At 38.3% G+C, this 22,379-nt stretch overlaps 1 protein-coding gene across 1 annotated transcript; it reads left to right on the top strand.

The window, feature by feature from the left end:
- Positions 1–6,616: 6,616 nt before the first annotated feature.
- On the top strand, positions 6,617–20,574 carry dap (death-associated protein). Its single transcript, XM_087789078.1, has 4 exons — positions 6,617–6,837; positions 8,705–8,801; positions 14,047–14,089; positions 18,861–20,574. Exons 1-4 carry the CDS (start codon positions 6,783–6,785, stop codon positions 18,978–18,980), a joined length of 315 nt encoding a protein of 104 aa, XP_087645204.1. The 5' UTR covers positions 6,617–6,782; the 3' UTR covers positions 18,981–20,574.
- The last annotated feature ends 1,805 nt before the right edge of the window (positions 20,575–22,379 follow it).

Below are 22,379 nucleotides of genomic sequence, written 5' to 3' on the forward strand. Positions count from 1 at the left end.
AGGGCACCGTGGCTCATTGATTCCATTCAGATTCGAAGTTGAAAATTCTTTGGATTCCAAATGTCCGTACCATATATATTGTCATATTTTTCATTCGTTATCATGAAATAAAACCATGTCCATGATAATAGGAGGTTTTCATATTGCCTACCCCTCATTCTGTAATTTCTTGTGTTCCCTCCCATGATAGGTCTAGAATCCAGGTTATCTGAAGGTATGTGTGCAGGTGAGATGTATGTGGTATTTTCGCTAAGGCTAGTTTGCTTGAGGTTTTTTTTCCTCACCACTGTTGCCAAAAGTTTCTTGATAACTAATAATTTGACAATTTAAGAAAGAATGAGGTGAGTACTCAGATACTCATAGCCTACATTATTTGTTGTCCCCTAGAAACCATAGGCTACACAATTTCCCTAAGGAAATTTTCAGTTAGCAGTTTATTTCTCGCCTGCAGTTGATTCAGAATTCTGCAGCGAGAATTCTAAACCCGCTCAAGTAGAAGAACTCACGTTTCTCCGATCCTTAAAACTCTTCACTGGCTTCCAGTTTCTTTCAGGATCAACTTTAAAATTCTGGTTCTTACTTTCAGATCTATTCATGGTCAGGCTCCTCCTTACATCACTGATCTGATCCAGCCTTACACACCAGCTCGGGCTCTGAGGTCTGTGGATCAGAATCTACTTATGGTTCCACGCACACAGCTCAGGACCAGAGGAGAGAAATCTTTTCAGGCTGTTGCTCCTAAGCTTCGGAACAATCTTCCTCTCTCTTTGCGCTTGATGGAGTCTACTGACTCCTTTAAGAAACATCTCAAGACGTTTCTATTTGTTCAGGCTTTTCCTTGATTTTCTGGAACTCCTGTGTTGTTCTCAGTATTATCTTGATCTTTAAAGTATATACTTTTTTGAGTATTGTTTTGATTGTTAAAGCGCTTTGTGACCCTGGTCTGGAAAAGCACTATATAAATAAATATTACTTACTTATTTGAAAGTCTTTTAATCACATTACTGACATTATTATTAGGGTTCTGTCAGGGTGCGGAAGGAAACCCAGGCGCAGAAAGTGTCCGTTTGTCAAACTTGACAGATTTATTTGGAGCAGGCAAAGGGATCGTCACAGGTAGTCCAGGAATAAACAACAAACGGGTAAGATATCCAGATAAACAGGTCAAGGGCACAGGCAGGCAGAAAAACGAGAAAACGTACCAGAGGTCAAAACCGGGAAGGCAAAACAATCTCGAATTGAAAGTCTGAAACTTGAAACACGAACTAGACGAACACGTACACGAACAAGTGTGACGAACTGACAAAGACAGAGAGAGTGAGAAGAATATGTAGGCTGTCAGCAATCACTGGTAGCTACAGAACACAAGACAGGTGGAGACAATAACAATCAGCAGGGGGAGGGACCGGAAAGGAAACTCACAGACACAGAAGGGAGCAGGTTTCAAAATAAAAACAGGAAACACCAAGAAAGACACACGAGACATAACAAGTTCCTAGATGTGGTCCAAAAAAAATTGAAGTAGGAACCTGGAAGACTTAAATGCAACAACCTTGTTGAGGAGTCAGTGCTTCTGGAAATGAAGATGTACCTTGAAGGCTGCCATGATGGAGACAGCAGCAGCTCTTAACTTTGGCTGTCTTGGGTAAAGGTAATCGGAGAAGAGTGTTTGAGCTGAATCTCTCTATTTAAAAAGTCGTTTTTGTGAAAAAAATTGCACACGTCCATGTGGAATTAAAGTGAAGCAATAGATTGTATGCGCTGGTTGTCAGTCATCTTGGCTCAGAATAAAATAGTTGATTTAAAAGGTGCAGAAGGAGAAAAGAAGCTCAGACATCCAGACTTGACGTGTTAAAAGGGTTGTGATGTCCTACGTCAGAAACACCTTGAGGAATTAACGGCCTGCTGAAGGAGACAGAAGGGTGTGATTTCACAAAACAGACAAGGTCGGACGGATGGCTGGATTAAGGGGAAAAGTATGGGAGAGTCAAAAATGTGAGGAGAGGAGCCAGTAAACCGTTCTCAATCCAACACATCCAGTTATTTGGACTGATGAATTCTTATTTTAAAAATAATGGAACCTGAGTTGGCTGAAGGCATAACTTCTGAGCACTTAATCTTTTTAATAAATAATTGAAGGTGCAGGATTTTAACTGCGCGAGGCACCGACGGGTACAGGGGAAGTGATTAAACACAGTGACTTGTCTTGCATGTGGAAATGAAAGTACAAGGTTCCCAGGATGCTCTGCAGGTTGCCACAGCATGAGCCCCCTCACACGATTCAGGTCAACCTCAGTGGCCAGTAAAACCAAATCACGCATTCAAGAAAAACCTGCTCAAATATTGATTCAATTTGAAGACAGAAGGTAAGTGTGGCACGCTGATGTGACGCACAATAAGTTCAACTCCCTGACGGAGGTTTCCGAGAGAAGGATTCTGTCCAAGGTGCGGGGCCATGTTGGATAATGAGTCCCAGTTACTCCATGACGACATGGAAACCAAGAGAAACACATTCGGTTGCAGACTCATTTCACTGAAATGCACCACTGAGCGCCACTAAAATTGTACCTTACTGTGAATGTCACTTGGGGGACTTTTAATATACAGTATTTAACACTTGGAACTCTTTAGATTCCACATTCAACTGGTGCAATAATTCATCTGTGATGATATAACCCTGATTGATTACAGTGGAATGTGGAGTACATATCTATATCTATATCTACAAATGGTTTTACAAAGAATGTATTTGCTGATTTTGATACTTGGAGATTTTTGTCTACTAGCAATTATGGTGACCTTTTTTTAACCCACTGTCTTCTACAGTGTGACCTGTAGCCAAAGAGCTAACACCCTTGGGGATTGATAAACTATTTCTGATTCAATAATGTGCCTCTGTTAAAAGAATAGCATTGAGGCGCATCCGTTACCATTTGACCTCTGGAAGTACCGTGTACATGCTGGGGGTGAAATCTGGTCCGAAATCCACGGTACGCAGACTGAACTTTAGCTCCGAAATGCTGCAAGAAGAGTGTGATCATCAGGGAGACATCAGGATATTGATGGCTGATTACTTTTCTCTCATTTGGAATTGATTCCGCTGAATATAGAGATGCTTTAAATGCACGAGTGCCCCCGGGGGGGTTCACCGTCGGCCAATATTGCGCGGTGGAGCAGAGTTATTCATGTGTGACGGTGCAGAGGACACAGCTGCCTCCCGCAGAGTGTCCGTGTGCATGTGTGTGTGTGTGTGTGTGTGTGTGTGTGTGTGTGTGTGTGTGTGTGTCCGTCATGTATGTGAGCGGGTGCATGCGTGTGCGATTCACCTGTCAGTCTGGGTAGATTCATCCACCTGTGACGTCCTCATTCTGTCTCTATGTAAAGCCATGCAGTCGTATCAGCCGCGGTGCAGGTGTTGAGATCACTGGCTTCTGAAGAGAGCTTCAACAGGAGCCATGTTTTGTTTTTTTTTGCTCCTTGATTAATGAGCGAGGGCTCGAGCTCGTCTGAGAAGAGAGAACAGAGAAGAGGAAAGAGTGACACGGAAGAAGCTTGATCGGGAGAAAATCTTTTTTTTTCTTTTTTTTTTAATGGTGAATGTTGAGCCTTGCTCCGAAGTTGTGCGAAAGGATGTCACAAATTTTCTCACTGGCTGGTTTGAGTTAGAGTGACAGTGATGATGAATTGTACTGGACACTCACTCCCACTTTCACATCTGGAGACTGTTCTGTGATCAGCTAAGCTTCATCCTTCCATCTAGTGGTCAGACGACTCCAATCTGTCTATTCAAGCTCTCACATTTTAGAGGTTCCCAAACCTCCCCATTAGCCTATGACAGGCCCTTGTAACCCTTGTTATTATTATTATTATTATTAGTATATATAATTATTCAAAATAATTAAAGAAACATCGAATTTTAGAAGGTATTAACTAACTTTTTCAGTGGGTGGTCGAGGAATGTCGCCAAAGTTTCTTAAAAATGTGCCATGAATCTTTAGCCTTTTTCTCTTTAAGACGATACGAGTATATTTCAAATAAATAAATGTTCAACAAACTTTAAACAGAATAACAGGACAGAATTAGCCTATCAGCTAGCTACAAGCTACTTGGTAACAGGCACAAAGAGCCAGGTTGAGGATTTTTCCGTTAGTTTAGGTTATCAAAAAATTGAGAATCCAAAGACCAAGGTTGTTTGCTTGTTGTATGTTCAGGGGAAATGGTTTAAAAATCCATTTTATTTTGTTTTACATTATATCATATAATACTAAATTGAATTCTATCCTTCACTTCCCTCAAACTTTCCGAGGACCCTCTAGCGCCCCCTGGCGGTCCACAAGTTTAAACAACTGCCTACTGTAACGCCAAGTGTGTATATACACACTTATGTGTGTTATACTATACTGGGAAAATCAACAATAATCATAGTGGCCTCATTACATATGACACATTTGGAAAGTACGTATTATATTTGAGACACAAATAGTAGATTTATTTCAAAACATTTCAGTTACAAAATAAAAATCCTCAATTTAATGTCAATATTTAAACCCAGACCAACTGCAGCTAGAGCCGTTATCTACAAGATACGCTTGCAAGTCCGACCGAGATCACTGTAATGTTCGCCAATTAATGTACCGTCGTGGAATAAGTGTGTAAGAAACAAGTTATTGCTCGCTGTGGTCAACACGTACACAAACACATACCTCTCTACTGCCTCTTTGTTTTCCCACGTTGTTGTTTTCTCTATGTCTCTGTTTGCTTTGGCACATTATGAGCTAAAGAGGCTGAAAGGCTGTGAAGGTGAAGAGCTGCTCAGAAGAAGTATGACACCATTAAAATAACAGCACTTGACTGTTGTCTTGCTCTCTTCAGTGTTTTTTTTCTCCTGCCTTATTTAAGTATATCTGTCCATCTTCCAAGGCTTTGCGATTTCCCTACAGTCGTTCAAAATACATTTATTCGGGTTCATTTGGTTTGAATCAGGAACCAAATATAATGCAAGATAAGGAGAAGGAATGCGGTATTTGTCAATTTTAAATTATTTTCATTGTTTTATGGTAAACTACAAAAACATTAGGGGTCATAAGCGACTTCGTTCATAACGACCATCTCACTCCCCGGGTCAAAATGTTCAGTTTTTTGAAAACCAAACAAACAAAAAAGAGGAGAGAGGAGGAAGGAGAGAAGAGAGTTATATCAGGCAGATAATATGCCTTAATATTGCGGAACAGAGATCTAATAAAACAAATCATACTTATCTATTATGTGTTAAATATGGTGTACATTAAATTGAAATCGAACTATTTGAATTTTCTTCTGCCTCTTGTTCCCCCTTACAGTAAACCAAATTAACTGAGATCCTGGAAATATGTCTTGTATAAAATACATGTTTTAAATGTAATCTAATTCTTTTTTTTTTTTTAATATTCATTGAGTTCTGATCGGCTTTTTCCTCCCACTAGAATCTTCACTGCGAGGTCAGTAGTCTGCATGCTAGACCAGCTGAGCAACCTTAGACGTGCCATTAAGGACAGTTCTCCATCGAATAAAAACTCAGAAAGAGAAAATAGGTTTTAATTTAATATATCTAAATGATATTGAAAATATTGGCACTTCTACACTATATTTTAGTTTAAAGAAAATGTAAGACGGTTTGAATTATAAATATATGATGAGGATTGGGAAAGTAAAAACACAAATATATAACAAATGCAAAAAAATTAATTCAACTTCACTATCATAGGAAACAAGTAATTACTCATTCAAAAGGTAGAATCAACATTTATTAAGAGTTAATTCACACTATACACCAGATCTACCGAACACACAAACCTATTCTATCCATCAGAAACCATCATTCAGATACTGTCGTCAAAAACACTGACACACGTTGGAGATGCAGAAACTGCAACATGTTTCATACAATACAGTAAAAGGGAAAAAAAGAGCTTAAATGTAATAAATAAATAATATAAAAAATAAATAAATGTAAAAAATTATTCACTTTTTAATACTAAATTCATAAACTTCAATATGCTGTTCTTTTATTAATTTCAGTAAAAATAGAGTTAATCTAGTCTATAATATGAACTAATTTCCCAAAGATCTCCAGAGGGATAAATAAAGTCTTTCTAATCTAACCACTGTTCACTTCAAAATTACCATATTGTTGCATTTATAAAACATTTTGATCTCTTCTGAGATCATTTGTAAAAAAAAAAAAAAAAAGGTTAATTTGGGATTTAATCGAAATTATTTTGGCCATAGTAGAGGTTGTTTGTAAAATAATATGAACTAAAAAAAAAGAACTCTTTCGATCATTGTTGTGCAAACTGTGTGATAGTTTTGAAAATGTGTCAGAAGTATTTGTTTAAAAGGTTTGTAAAAACAAAAACTGTACATGACACAAGTTATAGGATTCTTTTTTTTAGGATTTATAATAGATTAGTTTTTATTATTTCTGTCTGTGAATTTCCATTTACATTGTTTCATCCTCTTTGTCGATTCATTTTTTCCCCGAATCCCAAAAATAGGAAAAAACACGTCTTCATATGGCTTCCGTTATATGACGTCATCGCGCTCCGTACGCTGGTGGGAGTGCGTGTGACGTCACGACGCAACTTGTTCCCCCCACAAACAATACTCGGGGTTAGAAAAGCCACGTTGACGTGTCAGTCCTGAGAGTCTCTCTCGTCCAGAATAAAGCATCGAAATCCGTGCGTGTGGACGTCGATAAATATCGCGACTGTGCACGGAGACTGTGGAGCAGCAGCAGCGACGCCATGTCTTCACCGCCGAAGGAGAAAATGGAAACGAAAGGAGGACATCCTCCCGCAGGTAACATCTGTTTCCACTGCTGGGATGAAAAAACAACAACAAGCTCTCCCTTGAGGCTTTTTTCTGTTTAAAAAAACAAAACAAATACAAGCTCAGGATGAGACTCGAGTGCGTGTGTTTCTTCACGCACAGATTTTTACTTTTCTTGTGTGTTTTCACTTCCGCATTAACAACAACAATAACACGCGTCACCATCCATTGTGTCGATTATTAGCAGTAACTGTGCGTTAAATAAATATATATATATGACGTTTTTTGGTTGTGGTGACGTCATGGGCAGCGGCGTGGATGTGGACAAGGTGTACGTGGACAAATGTGCAGCGTGGAAAAGCGTCAGGGCCTCAACAGCTGCACGACTATAGGACAGATAAGAATCGAACCCTGAACCCTGACAGGTCCTTCTAAAGGTCATTTCTGTCAAGTTCAATCCACTGGAATCGTTGTTTTTTACTCTTTGAATCGCTGTCATGACTTTTTTCTTTTCTTTCTTATTCTATGTTTAGGCTTTTTCTAGATGAACTGTATTGACATTTTTCTTTCATTCTATTAAACAAAAATGTATAGTTTATCCTCATTGTTTCAGCACTATCTAAGTAGATTATATATTGTATATTCAGTATATTATACAAAAAAATCTACAGTATTTTGCATCTTAAGACGTTTCTATTTGTTCAGGCTTTTCCTTGATTTTCTGGAACTCCTGTGTTGTTCTCAGTATTATCTTGATCTTTAAAGTATGTACTTTTTTGAGTATTGTTTTGATTGTTTAAGCGCTTTGTGACCCTGGTCTAGAAATGCGCTATATAAATAAATATTACTTACTTACTTACTTATGCACTGATTTGCTTTTGAACCTCTGACAAAGTATTTTGGTTTTATTTGCAGTAGAACTAGATGCATTAATTGTTTTGAGGTAGCAAACGTCCTGTGGAAAGAGTGTCAAATTTGTTTTTAAGGCTTTTATAAATTTGAGTAGGAAACGGTGAAGGCCTGCAAAAAATGTACTGCCAGTCACTATTGTTTCATGGATAGATCCATGGAATACATTTTTTTTGAGTAGAGAAAAGAGGCTAAATGTGATTGACTAAATTGCATACTTTGTTTTTTTATTATCAAGAATTAAAGTGAAGTTAATGTATTTCATAATCTACATTTAACCATTTTTCATTTCTTTTGTTGAATAAAACTATAACAGTATATTATGTATTGTATATTTAGAATATTAAATTAGTCATGATTTCACTTTTTGGTAAATAAATAATCACTCACTTTTTTTGTAACCCATACATTTGTTTTCTATTGTGTTAGTGTTTTTCAACTGTGTGGGCCTTTTCTTTGGTTTTAACTAATGATTAACTACATGATTAAAATCATGAGAAGTAAGACTTCTCATATAAAGTGGTCATGAGTTGGATGTAAATGAGTAAGCAATTTCGTTGGAAAGTTTCAGGACCTTTTTTTATGATTCACTATATATATATATATATATATATATATATATATATATAATATAGCCCAAAATTTTCTCATCTTTACCATAAGTAAAATTTTTAATGCAGATTAAAAAACAGCCGTGTCGGTCACTTTTTTAAATTTGTGTTGCTGGAGAGAGGAATTTATTTTTATTTTTTTCTGTCTTTTATCGACAAAAATAGCTGCAGCAGGGCTATAAAGTTGAAGAGGAGCACAGTGACCGCTGTACTAGTTAGTGTGTATGACAACTAATTCATGTTATCGTGAAAGTATCACACTTGATAATAATATTTAAATGATTCTGCTCGATAAATAAAACCGTCAAATTTCAGCTGGTTATTCGTGTCTGTTTCAAGTATGTGTTTATATTTGACCACGAACGATGTGTTTCCAGTGAAGGCCGGAGGCATGAGGATAGTGCAGAAGCATCAGCCGACTCCGGTGCCAGAACCGCCACAGAAAGAGGACGAAGAGGAGTACGAGAGCAGCAGGTGAGGCCCGTAAACACACGAGGACTGTAGGACGCGTGCACAGACGCACACGTTTTCTGGCATATAAGCATCTCGACTCACACCTGGCTTGCATGTGCAGTGTGTGTCACATTTAGAACAACCAGCCAGTCAGAACCGGGAAAAAATAAAGCACACACATCTTGGTGAAGGTATGCACACTTGAAATGGAAGGCCGAGTAAAGGGAGACACACTTAAGATACACCTGCGAGGTCACACAAATAAGTTTTAAAAGTGCACAGGAACTAAAGACATCTGTAGGAAGAAACACACAAGTCTAAAACCTGAGCTTAAGCAGTCTTTTGTTTATTCAACGGTGAAAAGGGTGAACTATGATTCTTGGCATTGATGGACGGGGATGATTCACTCTCTGATATGCCGTCTGTCTGCCTGTCAAACGTCAAGCAACACGGTCCCGCCGTGTCGAACACTTGTTCATCATCACAGAAGACGTCGATTAAAGGTGTTATCATCGTAGAATTCGGAGCTTCAATCTTCTTCCTTTAAAATGAGTATATTATAATAATGTTCTAGTAATGTGAAATAAAATGTCTTTATTTTCATTCTACATACCTTTTGTTTGTTATTTTTTTACCAAGAAACCTACCTCTTTTAAAAAGGTACGTAAAGGTAAATATTATAAGCTAATTAGGATTTCTTTTCTTGTGTTTTTTCATTCTTTCTGTATTTTACTGTGAACGCCGCTCTAACGTTTGTAATGGGCGTCGACATAAACTGGAGTAACAAGACGGTAAAGTAAAGAGAATTTTTGGAGCCTCACTTTGTTTTAATGTCACCTTCCCTTATTAAAAGTTTATTTCTAAAATACAAACATTGGACATGTTTTTTTTTAAAAAAAAGGGGTAATTAAGCCCTCAAATTATACTGACAGAATGTTACTCTGTTTGTTACAATTGACAACATTAAGCACAAACAGATTATTTACAGAAAAATCTATTTTTTTGAAAATTATTAAACTTTTTTTGGACATATTTTTGCTTCGACTCTTCCCATCTCGATGTATAACGTTGTCCAAGAATTGTAACTTGTGTTTCCTTTTTAATTACTTTGTTCAAATGTGCGATCAAACAGTTAATTCGCTAATTTGCCGTAGCTCTAAATATGAGTTTATATTCGGTTTACTCCTTTTCACTGGTGAAGCCAATGCTCACCTCTCAGGTTCCTTCAGTGTGTGCAGCAGCGAACACTCCTACGCTTGTCGACTTGATATTCACCAGAGCCCTCAGCGACGCGTGTAAAGGTACAGGTGGTGTATTCCCATCACGTATCGCTGTGCTAATGAGAGGTGATAAATGGGAGTTGACGGGCCGCGCACAACACTGAGCAGGATTGCCAACTGTCAACACACTTCCTTTGCATGTCCTTTGAACACTTTTTTTATGTGCTTATGGGAAAGAGAATCTAGTCTTGTTTGTTGAGCTCATCCCTGCGAGCATACATGCATCTTACGTGTTATCTCTCACACCTACACTTCTGATAGGTGAGGGGAATTATCACATGTGCAGTTATAGAAGCACACGCTTATTATTCTGGTCCCATAAAGGAAACCGAGGCAGACATTTGCCAAAGTCTTCTGTAGGGATTTTTTTGACGAACTGGTTTGGGTGGAAATAGAAAAACATGTTTATTTTCATATTTAATTTCCCATTTCACCCCCCCAAAATGGGTGTAAAGCTGACATGCATCTAGCAGGTGGCCAGAGGGTGAATCTGATATCAGTGGCGGCCAGTGAAGCGTTGTCATGTGTTGAACAGCTGCTTCAACCGATCTAGTTCAGGACTCCCCAGACCAGGGAAGATGTAGATCCTGGACGGATCATTTCATCATCCAGAAATAAAGGGTTAATGGGGTCTTCTCACCTGAAGGGGAATGGCTTTTTTAGGCTCTTAAAGGTGTTCCATACTATCAGACTTGGGTTACCCATTAATGTTTATTAAAAAAAGAAAAGATTTTGTGGCAAATTGGAAATCATTGAAATATTGACATTAGAAAATAATCTAAAACCCCGCCCACTGAAAACACTTCTGGAGATTAAATCTTGTTTACCATAACCACGCCCACTCTGCCGTGATTGGTCAAGCATGGAGGTTTGTCATTGCGTGTCATCAATCCAGGAAGACTCCACCTCCAAGGGACTCGTTGTCCAAAGAAAGTGGGGAGTGATTACATCTTGCTGGAGGAAGAGTGAAGGCATTATTTCTGCATAATAAACTCTGCTCTCGTAACCTCTTGTTCGCCCAGATTTCATTAATTTATAAAGTAATAAGTTAAAAAAAATCGTCATGATGAGGGACTTGGAGAGGAAGACTTCAACATGTGAGTGAGTCAGGAAAGTTGGGTTTTCACATACAGAAGTTGCCCTTTAAGCATTGATTACAAGCCATAGAGCTTTTGACCCAAGAACCATTAGTATCCTAGATCCAGGATGCTAGAGAAGATTTTTTTGTCCAGCGTTTAGAGAGTCCTTGGTCTTCTCTCCAAACATGGATGGATGGATGGATGGATGGATGGATGGATGGATAGATAGATGTTGCAATCTCAATATAGAGATGACGAACAGACGGAATAATTATCTTTTACCATTTCAGATGACGTAAAGGAAATATTTTTTTAAGGTAAAAATGAATAGAAATGTGTTTATATATGTCTGATGGATTTTAAAAAATGGCTGAAAAATTACCCAATTCTGGTGCTAATCATTAGTTTGAGTTGATGAGCTTGACTGTAACGGTCAGTGAAAACTGATGCCAGTTCCCTGCAGAATAAGAACTGCTATATAAATATGGTTATTAGTATGTCAGTAGAATATATTTGACAGCTCACCCTACATAACTTACCAAGAGTGAGGAAGAAACAAACCAGTCTGGTTACTATAGCAACCTTTTTCCGGTGGCGACCCTGCTTCAATATGGGATGAGAAGTGTGGTCTAATGAGTTATTATTTTACGTCTGGATGTGTTTGAAAATATTTACAGTTCACTTTATTGATGAACTTATTATTCTCTGCATCCCTTCTGCACTGATTTTTCTCTTTTTTTTGTTAAAGTCACCAAGCAAGTCCTCCTTTTGGACGCAGCTCTTTACTGCCCCCTGCAGGCGCTGAATAAGTCTCAGCGTCAAGGATATTACTTCTCTCCTCTGACTGTAACCTCATTCCTGCTCCCGCACAGATCCGACCACAACTGTGTTAATGGTCTAATCTCTTGTGTGGTATCTGGAATGAAGGCAATCGTTCTAATCCTGGATTCAAACTTATGAAGGATTGTCTGATGATGATTGTGACTAAAAGCTTTCATCGACATGACATGATTCATGGCCTCTGAGAAGTAATATCCTGTCCTTGCTTCCATTTAATCATGTAGTTGAATAGATTTTAGTGACTGGTGGGAAAATGGAGACTCGTCCTTGTCATGCTGTGATGTCATCAAGGAGGGACACACTTTCCTCTCAGCTCTACTCGGAGTCTCTCCCAGGTGGCCACACTTCTCATTGTAGCCAAGACCACCTCATTTTGGTCGCTCGTACCCGGTTTAATTCCTGCTCTTCCCCCCCCTCAAAATATTAATGTTAAATAAGGACAGAAAATACTGTATATTGATTAAGCTTTTTTTGTTTGAGGAAAAACTATTTATATAAAATGATCAAACTCTAGCAATCATTAACAGTTACTATTAGAACTAATGATGCATTTCATTTGAACAGCTTTTTTCGAAAGAACACAAAGAAATAAAGATTGTCGAACATGATTCATGCAAGTTGTGTTTTCAGGAAAGTTTAAAGGGTTCCGTTCAAAATTAAGTTATAAAATAAACTCCATTTGATCGTTTTAAAGAAGAAAGAGAAAGCAAAGCGATTGGCGATCGCAGACGGAGAGAGAGTTTGTGTTAAATCTTAAGAGAAACTTGTATTGCCAGTGTTGTAAACACAACATAGGATTTTTTTCCTGCTGCTGTAAGAACAGAGTAAAAGAATGAAAAAAGATAACACACAAAATAAGCAAAAGAAAAACAGAACCAAGCACCAAAGCGGCCATTCTGCGACGCCTAAAGGGTCTTAAAACGACATTTCCTCTTAATAGTCTTGTTTTTGTTACTGGAAGCAACTGTCTGTAGCCATTAGCTTTAGTAATGTTCTAAGAAATTAATATTGGACGTTGTCACGTTTTTTTCTAGTCTCGTGTCAGGAAAACGAGACGGTAACAATCCATTAAGCAGCTGTCACTTCTCATGCCATAATAAGGCATAATACTATAATGAGACACTGTTGTTCACCAAGAAGAGAAAGAATGAAGAAGAATTTTTGATTTGATCTTTTAAAAGTCATTGATTTATTGACCGTTAGGAATCAATTGAAAGGCAGATCACCGTCACATCATGTGTACGAAACACGGCGTTAATGACTTTTAAATTTTTAAATTCTCAAGTCTTTGAGTGGAGTTTGAAGGTGGCTCGCCACAACTGTACACTTTGGCTGTGAGGGCAGTGGCGTGAAATTAGACGGCGCTCGTTTGTCATGTCAAGGTCGATACTTACCTCGGGTTCCGCATTCCTCCTCCTCATCTTTCCTTTCGCCTCCGTCCTTTCCCTCTTTTTTTTTTATGTCTGAGTGAGCCCTCGCCTTCTTCTCCTCCCCTCCATCTTTTCACCCCTTTTCTCCTCCAACGGTCTATTATTATTATACGGGTGTTGCTCTATGTGCTTCCCTTACCCGACTCGCCCCACCTTTGCCCACCCCCCCTCAATCCTCCTCCATATGTCCTGACCTGTTCTCACCCCTCATTCCCCATCTTCCTTTTTGCTTTCCCACTCTGTTAAGCTTCTTCCTTTGTGGTCCTCCTCCTCTATTACTTTTCTGTCTTCTCTTTCCTCTCTTCCTCGTTTTCACAGGCTTTCAGCCCGATGTTTGCCCAGGATGAATGGGAGCTATTTAAACTGCTGGCAGGTTCATCCCGTGTGTGTGTGTGTGTATTTGTGTGTGTGTTTGTGTGATGCCAGAGCGGGTGCAACCGTGGGTGTTATACGTGACGATAACTTAGAAGTCTTTGTACTTTGATTCTGCAAGTATAGATTTTTTTTCAGGATTTCACTTTCAATGTTGCAACGAGGTGAATGAATAACGAGGGATGATGTTCACGACACAAATAAATTGATTATTCTTTTTGCATCTTCCTAATAAATCCTAATTGTCTTCCACCTCTATTTGTAGTCCGCCGAAGGCCCCTGTGATCGTATCTGGAGTGGTGACAAAGGTAAGTTTCTGCACAAATTGTACTTTAAAGTAGCTGCTTTAACACACGGATACAAACCAAAACGCATGCAGAACAAAATCAAAAGATTGGCTCTAACGTTGCTGGGAAACACAGTCGTAAATTCTGTTATCATTTTAAATGGGAAGCAGATACATTTAGTCAAAGGCAGTTGCTCAAAGTGATTTTTTTTGATCTAGCTCTGTTAAAACTTAACACTCTTGACACAAAACCTCATCAAAAAAATACTCGGCTTAACTTGAAGCTATTTGTATTGGAAAGAATCTGGCGATTTGATGTGTATCACGATACAGGGCCGATTAATCGATATATTGCTATACTGTAGGAACAAGTATATGTGTTTTGAAACCAAAATATGTCCAAACATCAGCTCTAAAAGCTGCTTGGGTCGACTGTATCCTCTTGTCCTCAGTCATTACTAGGATCTTGCGGGATCAGGGAGGTGTAATAACTGCTGCCATCTGGCTGCATGAATATTTGCTTGTCAATTGTAGTGTTTTTTTTTTTTTATATATATATATATATACACACTTTATTGAAAATATGATAGTAGTTTACCATAGTCAAGTGATTTGAAAACCAAATAATACAAGAAAAAAACTAAATTTCCATATCCATACAGTGCTCTAGAATACCGATATAGTATTGTGAAAAGAAATTGATATTTAAGTGTATATTTTTTCACAGGCGTAAATTCCGTTATCGAAGACATCCTACTCAAACTGGAATGTTTCCAGATATATTTTAAATTGGAAGCAGATACATTTCATCAAAGGCAGTTGCTCAACGCAATATTGTGATCTAACTCCGTTAAAAGTTAATATCTGACACAATATCATATCATGTTTGCTTGACAAACATTTCCTCCATCCTTTGACATTGGCTGGCTCCTGTGCATGTGCTCGCAAATGTCAGGCAGATGTTTGTGGAAGATTGTGGTGAAAACTGGCAGAGGCAGGCACACCTTTTATCCACGCCGCTTTCTTGAATTTCCCAATTTCCACTATCGCTTCCATCAGATGCTGGCTTTGCACAAAGCGGCAGGAAAGCCAGAAAGAGGAAAGTGAAATGCTTCAGCTGGAGTGTCTACAGATGTGGCGTCAGCTTTTGACTCGAGGATTTGTTTATAAATGGATCTTTTATACCTGTAGACAGGTTTTCTATATTTTTGAACCGTGATGGTTCGATATCAATCTCCCGGTGAATAGAAAGTGATAGTGATCTTTGCCAATTCCAAACAATAATCATGATGATACTATTAAGAAGCAGGCGGCGTAGTAAGTAGTGGTTTAATTCCTCAGGTTTGAACCAGGCTTGGAGCGAACCCTGTACTTTATCTGCCTGCATTTACTCACTTATTTCAAAACACACACTGCTTGATTAGAAGTGGTTTCTATTGGAAAGAATCTGGCGATTCCATGTGTATCACGATACAGGGGCAATGAATCGATGTATTGAGATGCTGTAGTAACAAGGATATATTTGTAGTATTGTCGAGTACTTGACTCGGGTGTTTACAAAATTTACAGAACACATGACTCTTGACGAACTGCATTCAATTGTTTTGAAACCAAAATACGTCCAAACATCAGCTTTAAAAGCGGCTGGAGTCACTGTATCCTCTCGTCCTCAGTCATTTCCAGGGATCTTGCGCGATCTCCTTGTTCCTGAGGAAGATCTAATGACTGCTGCCATCTGACTGAAACTCCATGAATATTTGCATGTTAATTGTTATGTTATTTTTTATTTTATTTTATACACACTTTATTGAAAATACAATGGTAGTTTACCATAGTAAAGTGATTTAAAAGCCAAATAATGCAAGAAAAAATATCAATACAGTGCTATTGAATATCGATGCAGTATTGTGAAAAAAGAAATTGATATTTATTTGTGTATTTTTCCTCACAATCCTATTAATTAGTGACTTAATTTCTTTTTTTGTATCAAAGTTAGAGCAACAAACTTAAGCGAGGAAAAATTTGCCCCTTTGGAGGTAATAAATGTAATGCATATTTAAAAAGTTAAAGATAAAGTTGATGTCAATAATTCAACAATCATATCGACGCATAAGAGGGACAAAGGTATCATCAAACCAAATTATTAAAAAAAAAAAGTTTAATTCCCCTTTTAAAAATATGTTCTAATGGTCTTGGGCAAAGACTGGCTGGGATTTTAATTCATATTTAAATTCACAAATATTTCGTGAGGCCATCATTGTGTGTTAGTGGTTTAAATCCATTTAGTCGGTTTATTTTCCATAATAAGAAGTGTTTAGTCACAACCTGTTCCTACTTTTGCCAAAGCGACAAGCCTTCGCTTGGCATCAGTGGCGACTGGACCTAATTATTATTAAAATTGCCAGAAAGTGAATCAACACGGATCTAATATAAGCAGAATATTTCCACGCTGCTGCATCACTGGCGGTGCTGCAGAAAAATGGTGGTAAACTGAATTGAGGTCTCAATTCATTGCTTTTCACACTATGTGACAGATTCTCTGTGGACATTGTGCGTCACCCACACACACACACACACACACACACACACTCGCTAGCAGGAGAGCCAGCACAAACGTACAGTAACAAACAAAAGCACGGAGGATTAGGGTCACAGCGTTAGGGGAACAGTTCAGCGAGAGGTTGAGATGGTTGGGATTTTCTTGGTCACCTTCGTGGCATCAGTGTAGACGTGCTTCCATCACAGATGCTGCCAACAGTCAAATACTTGACCTGTTCCTCCGCTGGTTCTGATCAATGCCAATATTTATGTGCAATTCAGTTGCTCCCTAGTACATTTTTTCTCAACAAAATAGTGACGATTGTCCCATTTGAAAGTATCTACATGCATCATATCTTTAAAACCCAATATTGATGGTACATGACCTCTGCTGTGTGGGGAAAAAAAAACACGTCTTCACTAATTCAAGAATTGTGTTCTCTTGTGTGGAACCATTTGTCAGAAAGTGTTTTAACCAGCACAGCAGCACGTAGAGGAAGTCAATGGCTCTAGCAGTTGTACCTAAACTCTACAATGTGTTGTTGTATAAACCATCACAACATGTTCCATCATCACGTCTCACCAGTTTCAGCAAACCTGTAAAAGTGTCGCTAGTTTGACACCAGAATTGAATTGTTGAAATAATTCCTTCTCCTTTATTTACATGGGTTTTTAAAAAGAAGAAGATGGATGGATAGATGGATGGATAGATGGATGGATGGATGGATAGATAGACAGTGATATAAAGCTATTTCTTTTTCACATTACTGTATCAGTATTTAACAGAACTGTATTCAAATGTCTAATTTTTGGCTTATACATTTTATGTCATTTTTATCATAGTTCTTTTATGGTTTATATTCCAATAAACTGTGTATAAAATAATTTTAACTTCAAATTGACACGCAAATATTCACATCCTTTCATTTTAGTGTTGCAGTTGAACTTTTTACTTAATTATATCCTACGCTCCTAAAGGAAAAATAGAACCCGGGAGATCCTGATGGGGACTGAGTACGAGAGGATACAGTCCAGCAGCTAATGTTTGGGCATATTTTGATTTTTAAAACAAATGAAAGCAGTTAGGAGTTTATCAAGAGTCATGTGGTCTATCTATCTAACCAACACCAGAGTCAAGTACTTGGGAAAATACTACAATTTCTACAGTATTTGCCATATATATTGTTGCCCATGAATTGCGATTTGTATCGTATCGCCATATTCTTGCCAATACACATCCCTATGTATTTACACTTGTGCGTATTCATTTTCATTCAGTGTATCACAAAAGTGAGTACACCCCTCACATTTCAGCAGATACTGTACCTTTAATTAATTTATGTTTTCTTGACCTTTCTTTAGAGAATATGAATGATAACACAAAAACCTTTTTTCCACTCATGGTTAATGGTTGAGTAAGGCTTTTTATTGGCGAAAAATGTAAGCGAAATACTTTGTGACATTTGCGCAAAAATAGCTAACTTCTGGCAACTCGAACATGCAGCCCATTTTTTTCTTAAGTGCCGTACTCACTCACTCACTCACTCACTCACTCACTCACTCACTCACTCACTCACTCACTCACTCACTCACTCACTCACACCGTCATTTTTCAGAGAGTTGTGTATTTCAGCTGAAGTTGTTTTTTTGATTCTAACCATTTTCCTGGCAATTGTGGCTGAAGTTAATCAGCGTTGAACACTGCTGATGGTTCATTCTCACTTCCTTAGATATATTTTTATACCCCTTTTTTTCGGTTCAATGCAGTTCAATCGCCTTTTCTCGCCGATTCTTTTGCTTTCCCCACGTCTCAGAATCCAGAAACGTCTGTGCAGCACTAGATGAAAGATGCAATGGTCTGTCAGAAACTCACTGACCTTTTATACACACACACACACACACACTAATCACAAATAAACCTGTCACAGGCGAGGATTAGCCATTCAAACCGGTTTGTGTCAACTTTTGTGCATGTTATCAGGTCAGAGCCACTGGGGTATGTTATTGTATTTTATTGGGGTACTTTCTTTTGTCATTTTGATTTGAACACAGTAAACACAGTTGTTTGCCAGTAAATAGCTTCAGCCAACCATTAACAATGAGTGGAAGAAAGTTTTTCTTGTCATCATTGATATTCTCTGAAGAATTACACCAGGATATGTGAAACTTATTCAAGTGTATCTACTACATAGTGATGATGTCAGAACCACTAACCTCCCCTTGCATTTTATTCACCACCTCTTTCATTATCTTAGGGTGATCGGGACTTTCCTCCTGCTGCTGCTCAGGTGGCCCATCAGAAGCCCCAGCCTGGGATCCCCAAACTCCCCCCGAGCCAGCACCTCAACCAGCACATCCATCAGCCCCGCAAGTGAACCATCCGGGACACTGTGCGCGACCTCCACCTGCTGGCCTCCCTGAACCCGACGCACGTGTTGATGTCTCCTCAACGGGCACAGATCGGAAACCGCAGAATCAAGAATTAATTTTCGTTCAGCATTATCAAACTCTTAATTCCAAAGTTGTCACAGCGGAAAAAATGAAAAACAGCACTTTTGGTCCTTCGAGGGCCGTCGAGTCTTAAGGCGAGTGTCGCCTCAATCGGCTGATATCTAAAAAAAAAAACGAGGTCGAGAAATGAATTAGTTGAAGATCTGCGTCTGTCCGGCGAAGCCTCATCCTGACACGTCACCATAAAACGGCCACAAACCAGCTCCAGCCTTCTACCTATGACCTTCAAAGACCAAGAGAGCCAATCAGGACGCGAGGATGCAGTTGTAATACTAAAATTAAAAAAAAAAAAAGTCATCAAGGGAAGTCTTTCTTAACAGCTCCCAGTGCTGCAGAAGCATTCCGTTACATTGCAACATATCTCAAGACGCTTTATTTAGGCTGAATTAACCTGTAGAAACATCTCAAAGCAGAAATGTTTGGAATAGAACATATATTCGCAGAAGTGATACCAGGAGGCAGATTTTCTGTTTAACAGTTCAGGTCTCCTCTCAATAATAGACACTTAAAGGTCCTTCCAAAAGAAAAACATAAGCTTGTAACATTTCTGAGTTTGACTCTTATTTTGAAGGGCTTTTCAAAGACACATTTTCAAAGTCTCATCCACACGTGTTTGTTAAACAACCTGCCACTGAAAATGAATTATCTATTTAATTGATTGTTTTTTTGTTGTTTATTTACTTATACATATTAAAAAACAAAACATAATTGAAGGTTTATTAACCTTTTCGATTTAAGACCTGATTAAGACTTAATTTGCATTTTTTTCTCCCCCTCGTGGAAAGCTTTTCTTTAACCGAAATCTTTCTCACCACACGCGACGTAAATAGTTACAACTAGCAAACACACAAACATGTCTCGGCCTTCTACTTTACTCCAGAGTGTATATTTTTCTAGCTCGCAGCAGCTGCATTGTATTTCATCTGTTCCTGGCAGTGTTATCAAAGTTTTATGTAAAAGGCTCGGTTGAGAATTCCAGCAGTGCCTCCAGACATCCATGTATCTGTTCGCTTGCGCGGATATTTACCTCAGCGTCGGTTCGTTTGAGTGGGAACTTGGGCTGTGGACTGTAATTAAATTGAAAAAAAAACAAACTTTCTACCAAACTCTCACGCATCATTGTTTTTTGCAGCCAAAGTCTAGTTTTTAAAGAAGATAAAAAGATAATCATTGCATATCGATACAGCACCTTTCTCCTTAATCACCTGACCCCTTACTCTGGAACAGTTGCAACACTAGCTTTCAGGTCATCGGAAAAGTCAAAAGTATCCGACCAATAAAGAAGTAATTCCTGTGTTAATATAATTAAGAGTTTTTATTTTGTGTTGCTTTGTTCGCTGTTCTTTTTTTTTTTTTTGAAGTTAAATTGTTCAGATTGTATAAATCTTAAGTCGTTGAGTGGACGTAGGTATTGGGGGTGGTTGTCTTATAAATAAAGATATAAAGTATCAGATCTGACCTCTTGATTCGATTCTTATGTTTTTGTTTGTTTAATGTGAGCAACTTGCATCGTAGCTCCTGAGATCATTTGCTTGCCAGTATTTTGGACATGATTTTCTTGTTCTACACAACTCTACCACATGTAACTTTTTGCTCTTAAAGCCTTTAAGTTCAACCTGAAAAGAATATACATATTACAGTATTGATCGCTAATTTATTTCTTATTTTATTAATTAATTTAATTTGATTAATAATTAAATGTTTGCTTTTGTTCCTTTTTGTCCTACTTGCATATCATTTTAAAGGGTAGTTCTTACAAAATTCACTCATTTTCTACTCACCCTCATGTCGACTAAGGGTTGGGATTATTTTCAGAGTAATCTGTTCCTTTTTAGAGTTCTAGACAAAACTGTTTATTCATTTTAAGGTAGCGACTGGAGATCAGTTGTCTTCATCTTCGTCCAAAAAGACGCTCAAATACTGTATCTCCTTAACATCCAAATACCTCGGTGGTGCTCATCTGTAATGTCCACTAAAAAATATCTTAAAATTAAACCTATTTAAGTTTCTTCAGAACAATTCCTCATGTGAAGACGTCAATACAAAATGGACATTACATTACATGGATGTTTTTAAGTGGATTTTGTACGAAGATGAAGACAACTGAGCTCCAGTCGCTACATTAATATGAACAAACATTTTTGGCTACAACTCTAAAAAGTAACAGATGGACTTCAGTACTTCAATCCTTGCATGCTGAATAACAGGGTACACAGTCTTACTTTAACTCCACCCTGCCTGCACTCTCCTCTTCACCTCGCTTGGTCTCTGTTCCTAATTCAAGATCAAAGGTCTTAAACATGACTCACATGCTATTCGCCAGATGATACTCTTTATTATTTATTTATTTCTAAGGTCTACATTTTTGTACAAAGTCAGATGATCAAGGAATAAAGATAATGACAACTCACTTCTGCTATATACAGTAGTTAAGATGGAACCGTTTTCTAAGAAAAAAAAACATTAAATCAGGCCAAATTGACAGTGAAACCCACAAAAAAAAACACGTAACACTAAAATATTAATTGCATTTGTATCAAAGACGTGGAGAAAGTTCTGCTTCTTACAACCAACCAGACTGCTCACAGACTAGAACAAGAATCTACATGTTGACTCCCTAGTCATCACCATAGCGACCATAAGTGTGCTGCACCAGCCTTAAGTAGCTTAAGGTCTTAAAAGAAAAATAGATAAGAGAGTAAACTTGTTTAATGTAACCCAGTATTAGAAATAAAAAGGGTTCAAAGCCGGGTAAAAAACATTTTATATTTGTAGTCGTTATTTTCACCAGGATGAAGACTGCGGCTTTAAGCTAATGACGGAACATTACTTGAGAGTCCCAGGGTGAATGAACGTCTTGTGGAGCGGGATCAAGGCTCAGGTGGTGTTTGGAAATGAAACTGGAGCATGTCTCAGAGCGTTGTCTCCTGTGTGCCCCCCCGCCCTGCCCTGGTGCGTCTTTTCTTGCATGAACACCATGTTGGTACATATAATCCATCTTTACACAAGCAGCCCCGACCAGGTGTTCTGTCGACTCCTATTAGCGACAAAAAAGCGTGGAGTCAGTGAACGCCCCCGAAATAGCAGCAGACAACCTTCTCGGTTCCTGCCGTCTTTCATCAAACTTCCGACAGAAAAACGCTTTAATGTTACACTTGAGGATAGTGTTAATTCTTTCTGCTGTTGTCTGTGACCTGCTGGATGACTCGGCTAATCGCATTTGCAAACAAGCAAACGTGTCGATGCGTTCGTAGTAAATGATC

The sequence above is a fragment of the Callionymus lyra genome, chromosome 4, assembly GCF_982586985.1.
Source record: "Callionymus lyra chromosome 4, fCalLyr1.hap1.1, whole genome shotgun sequence".
Classification (NCBI taxonomy): domain Eukaryota; kingdom Metazoa; phylum Chordata; class Actinopteri; order Syngnathiformes; family Callionymidae; genus Callionymus; species Callionymus lyra.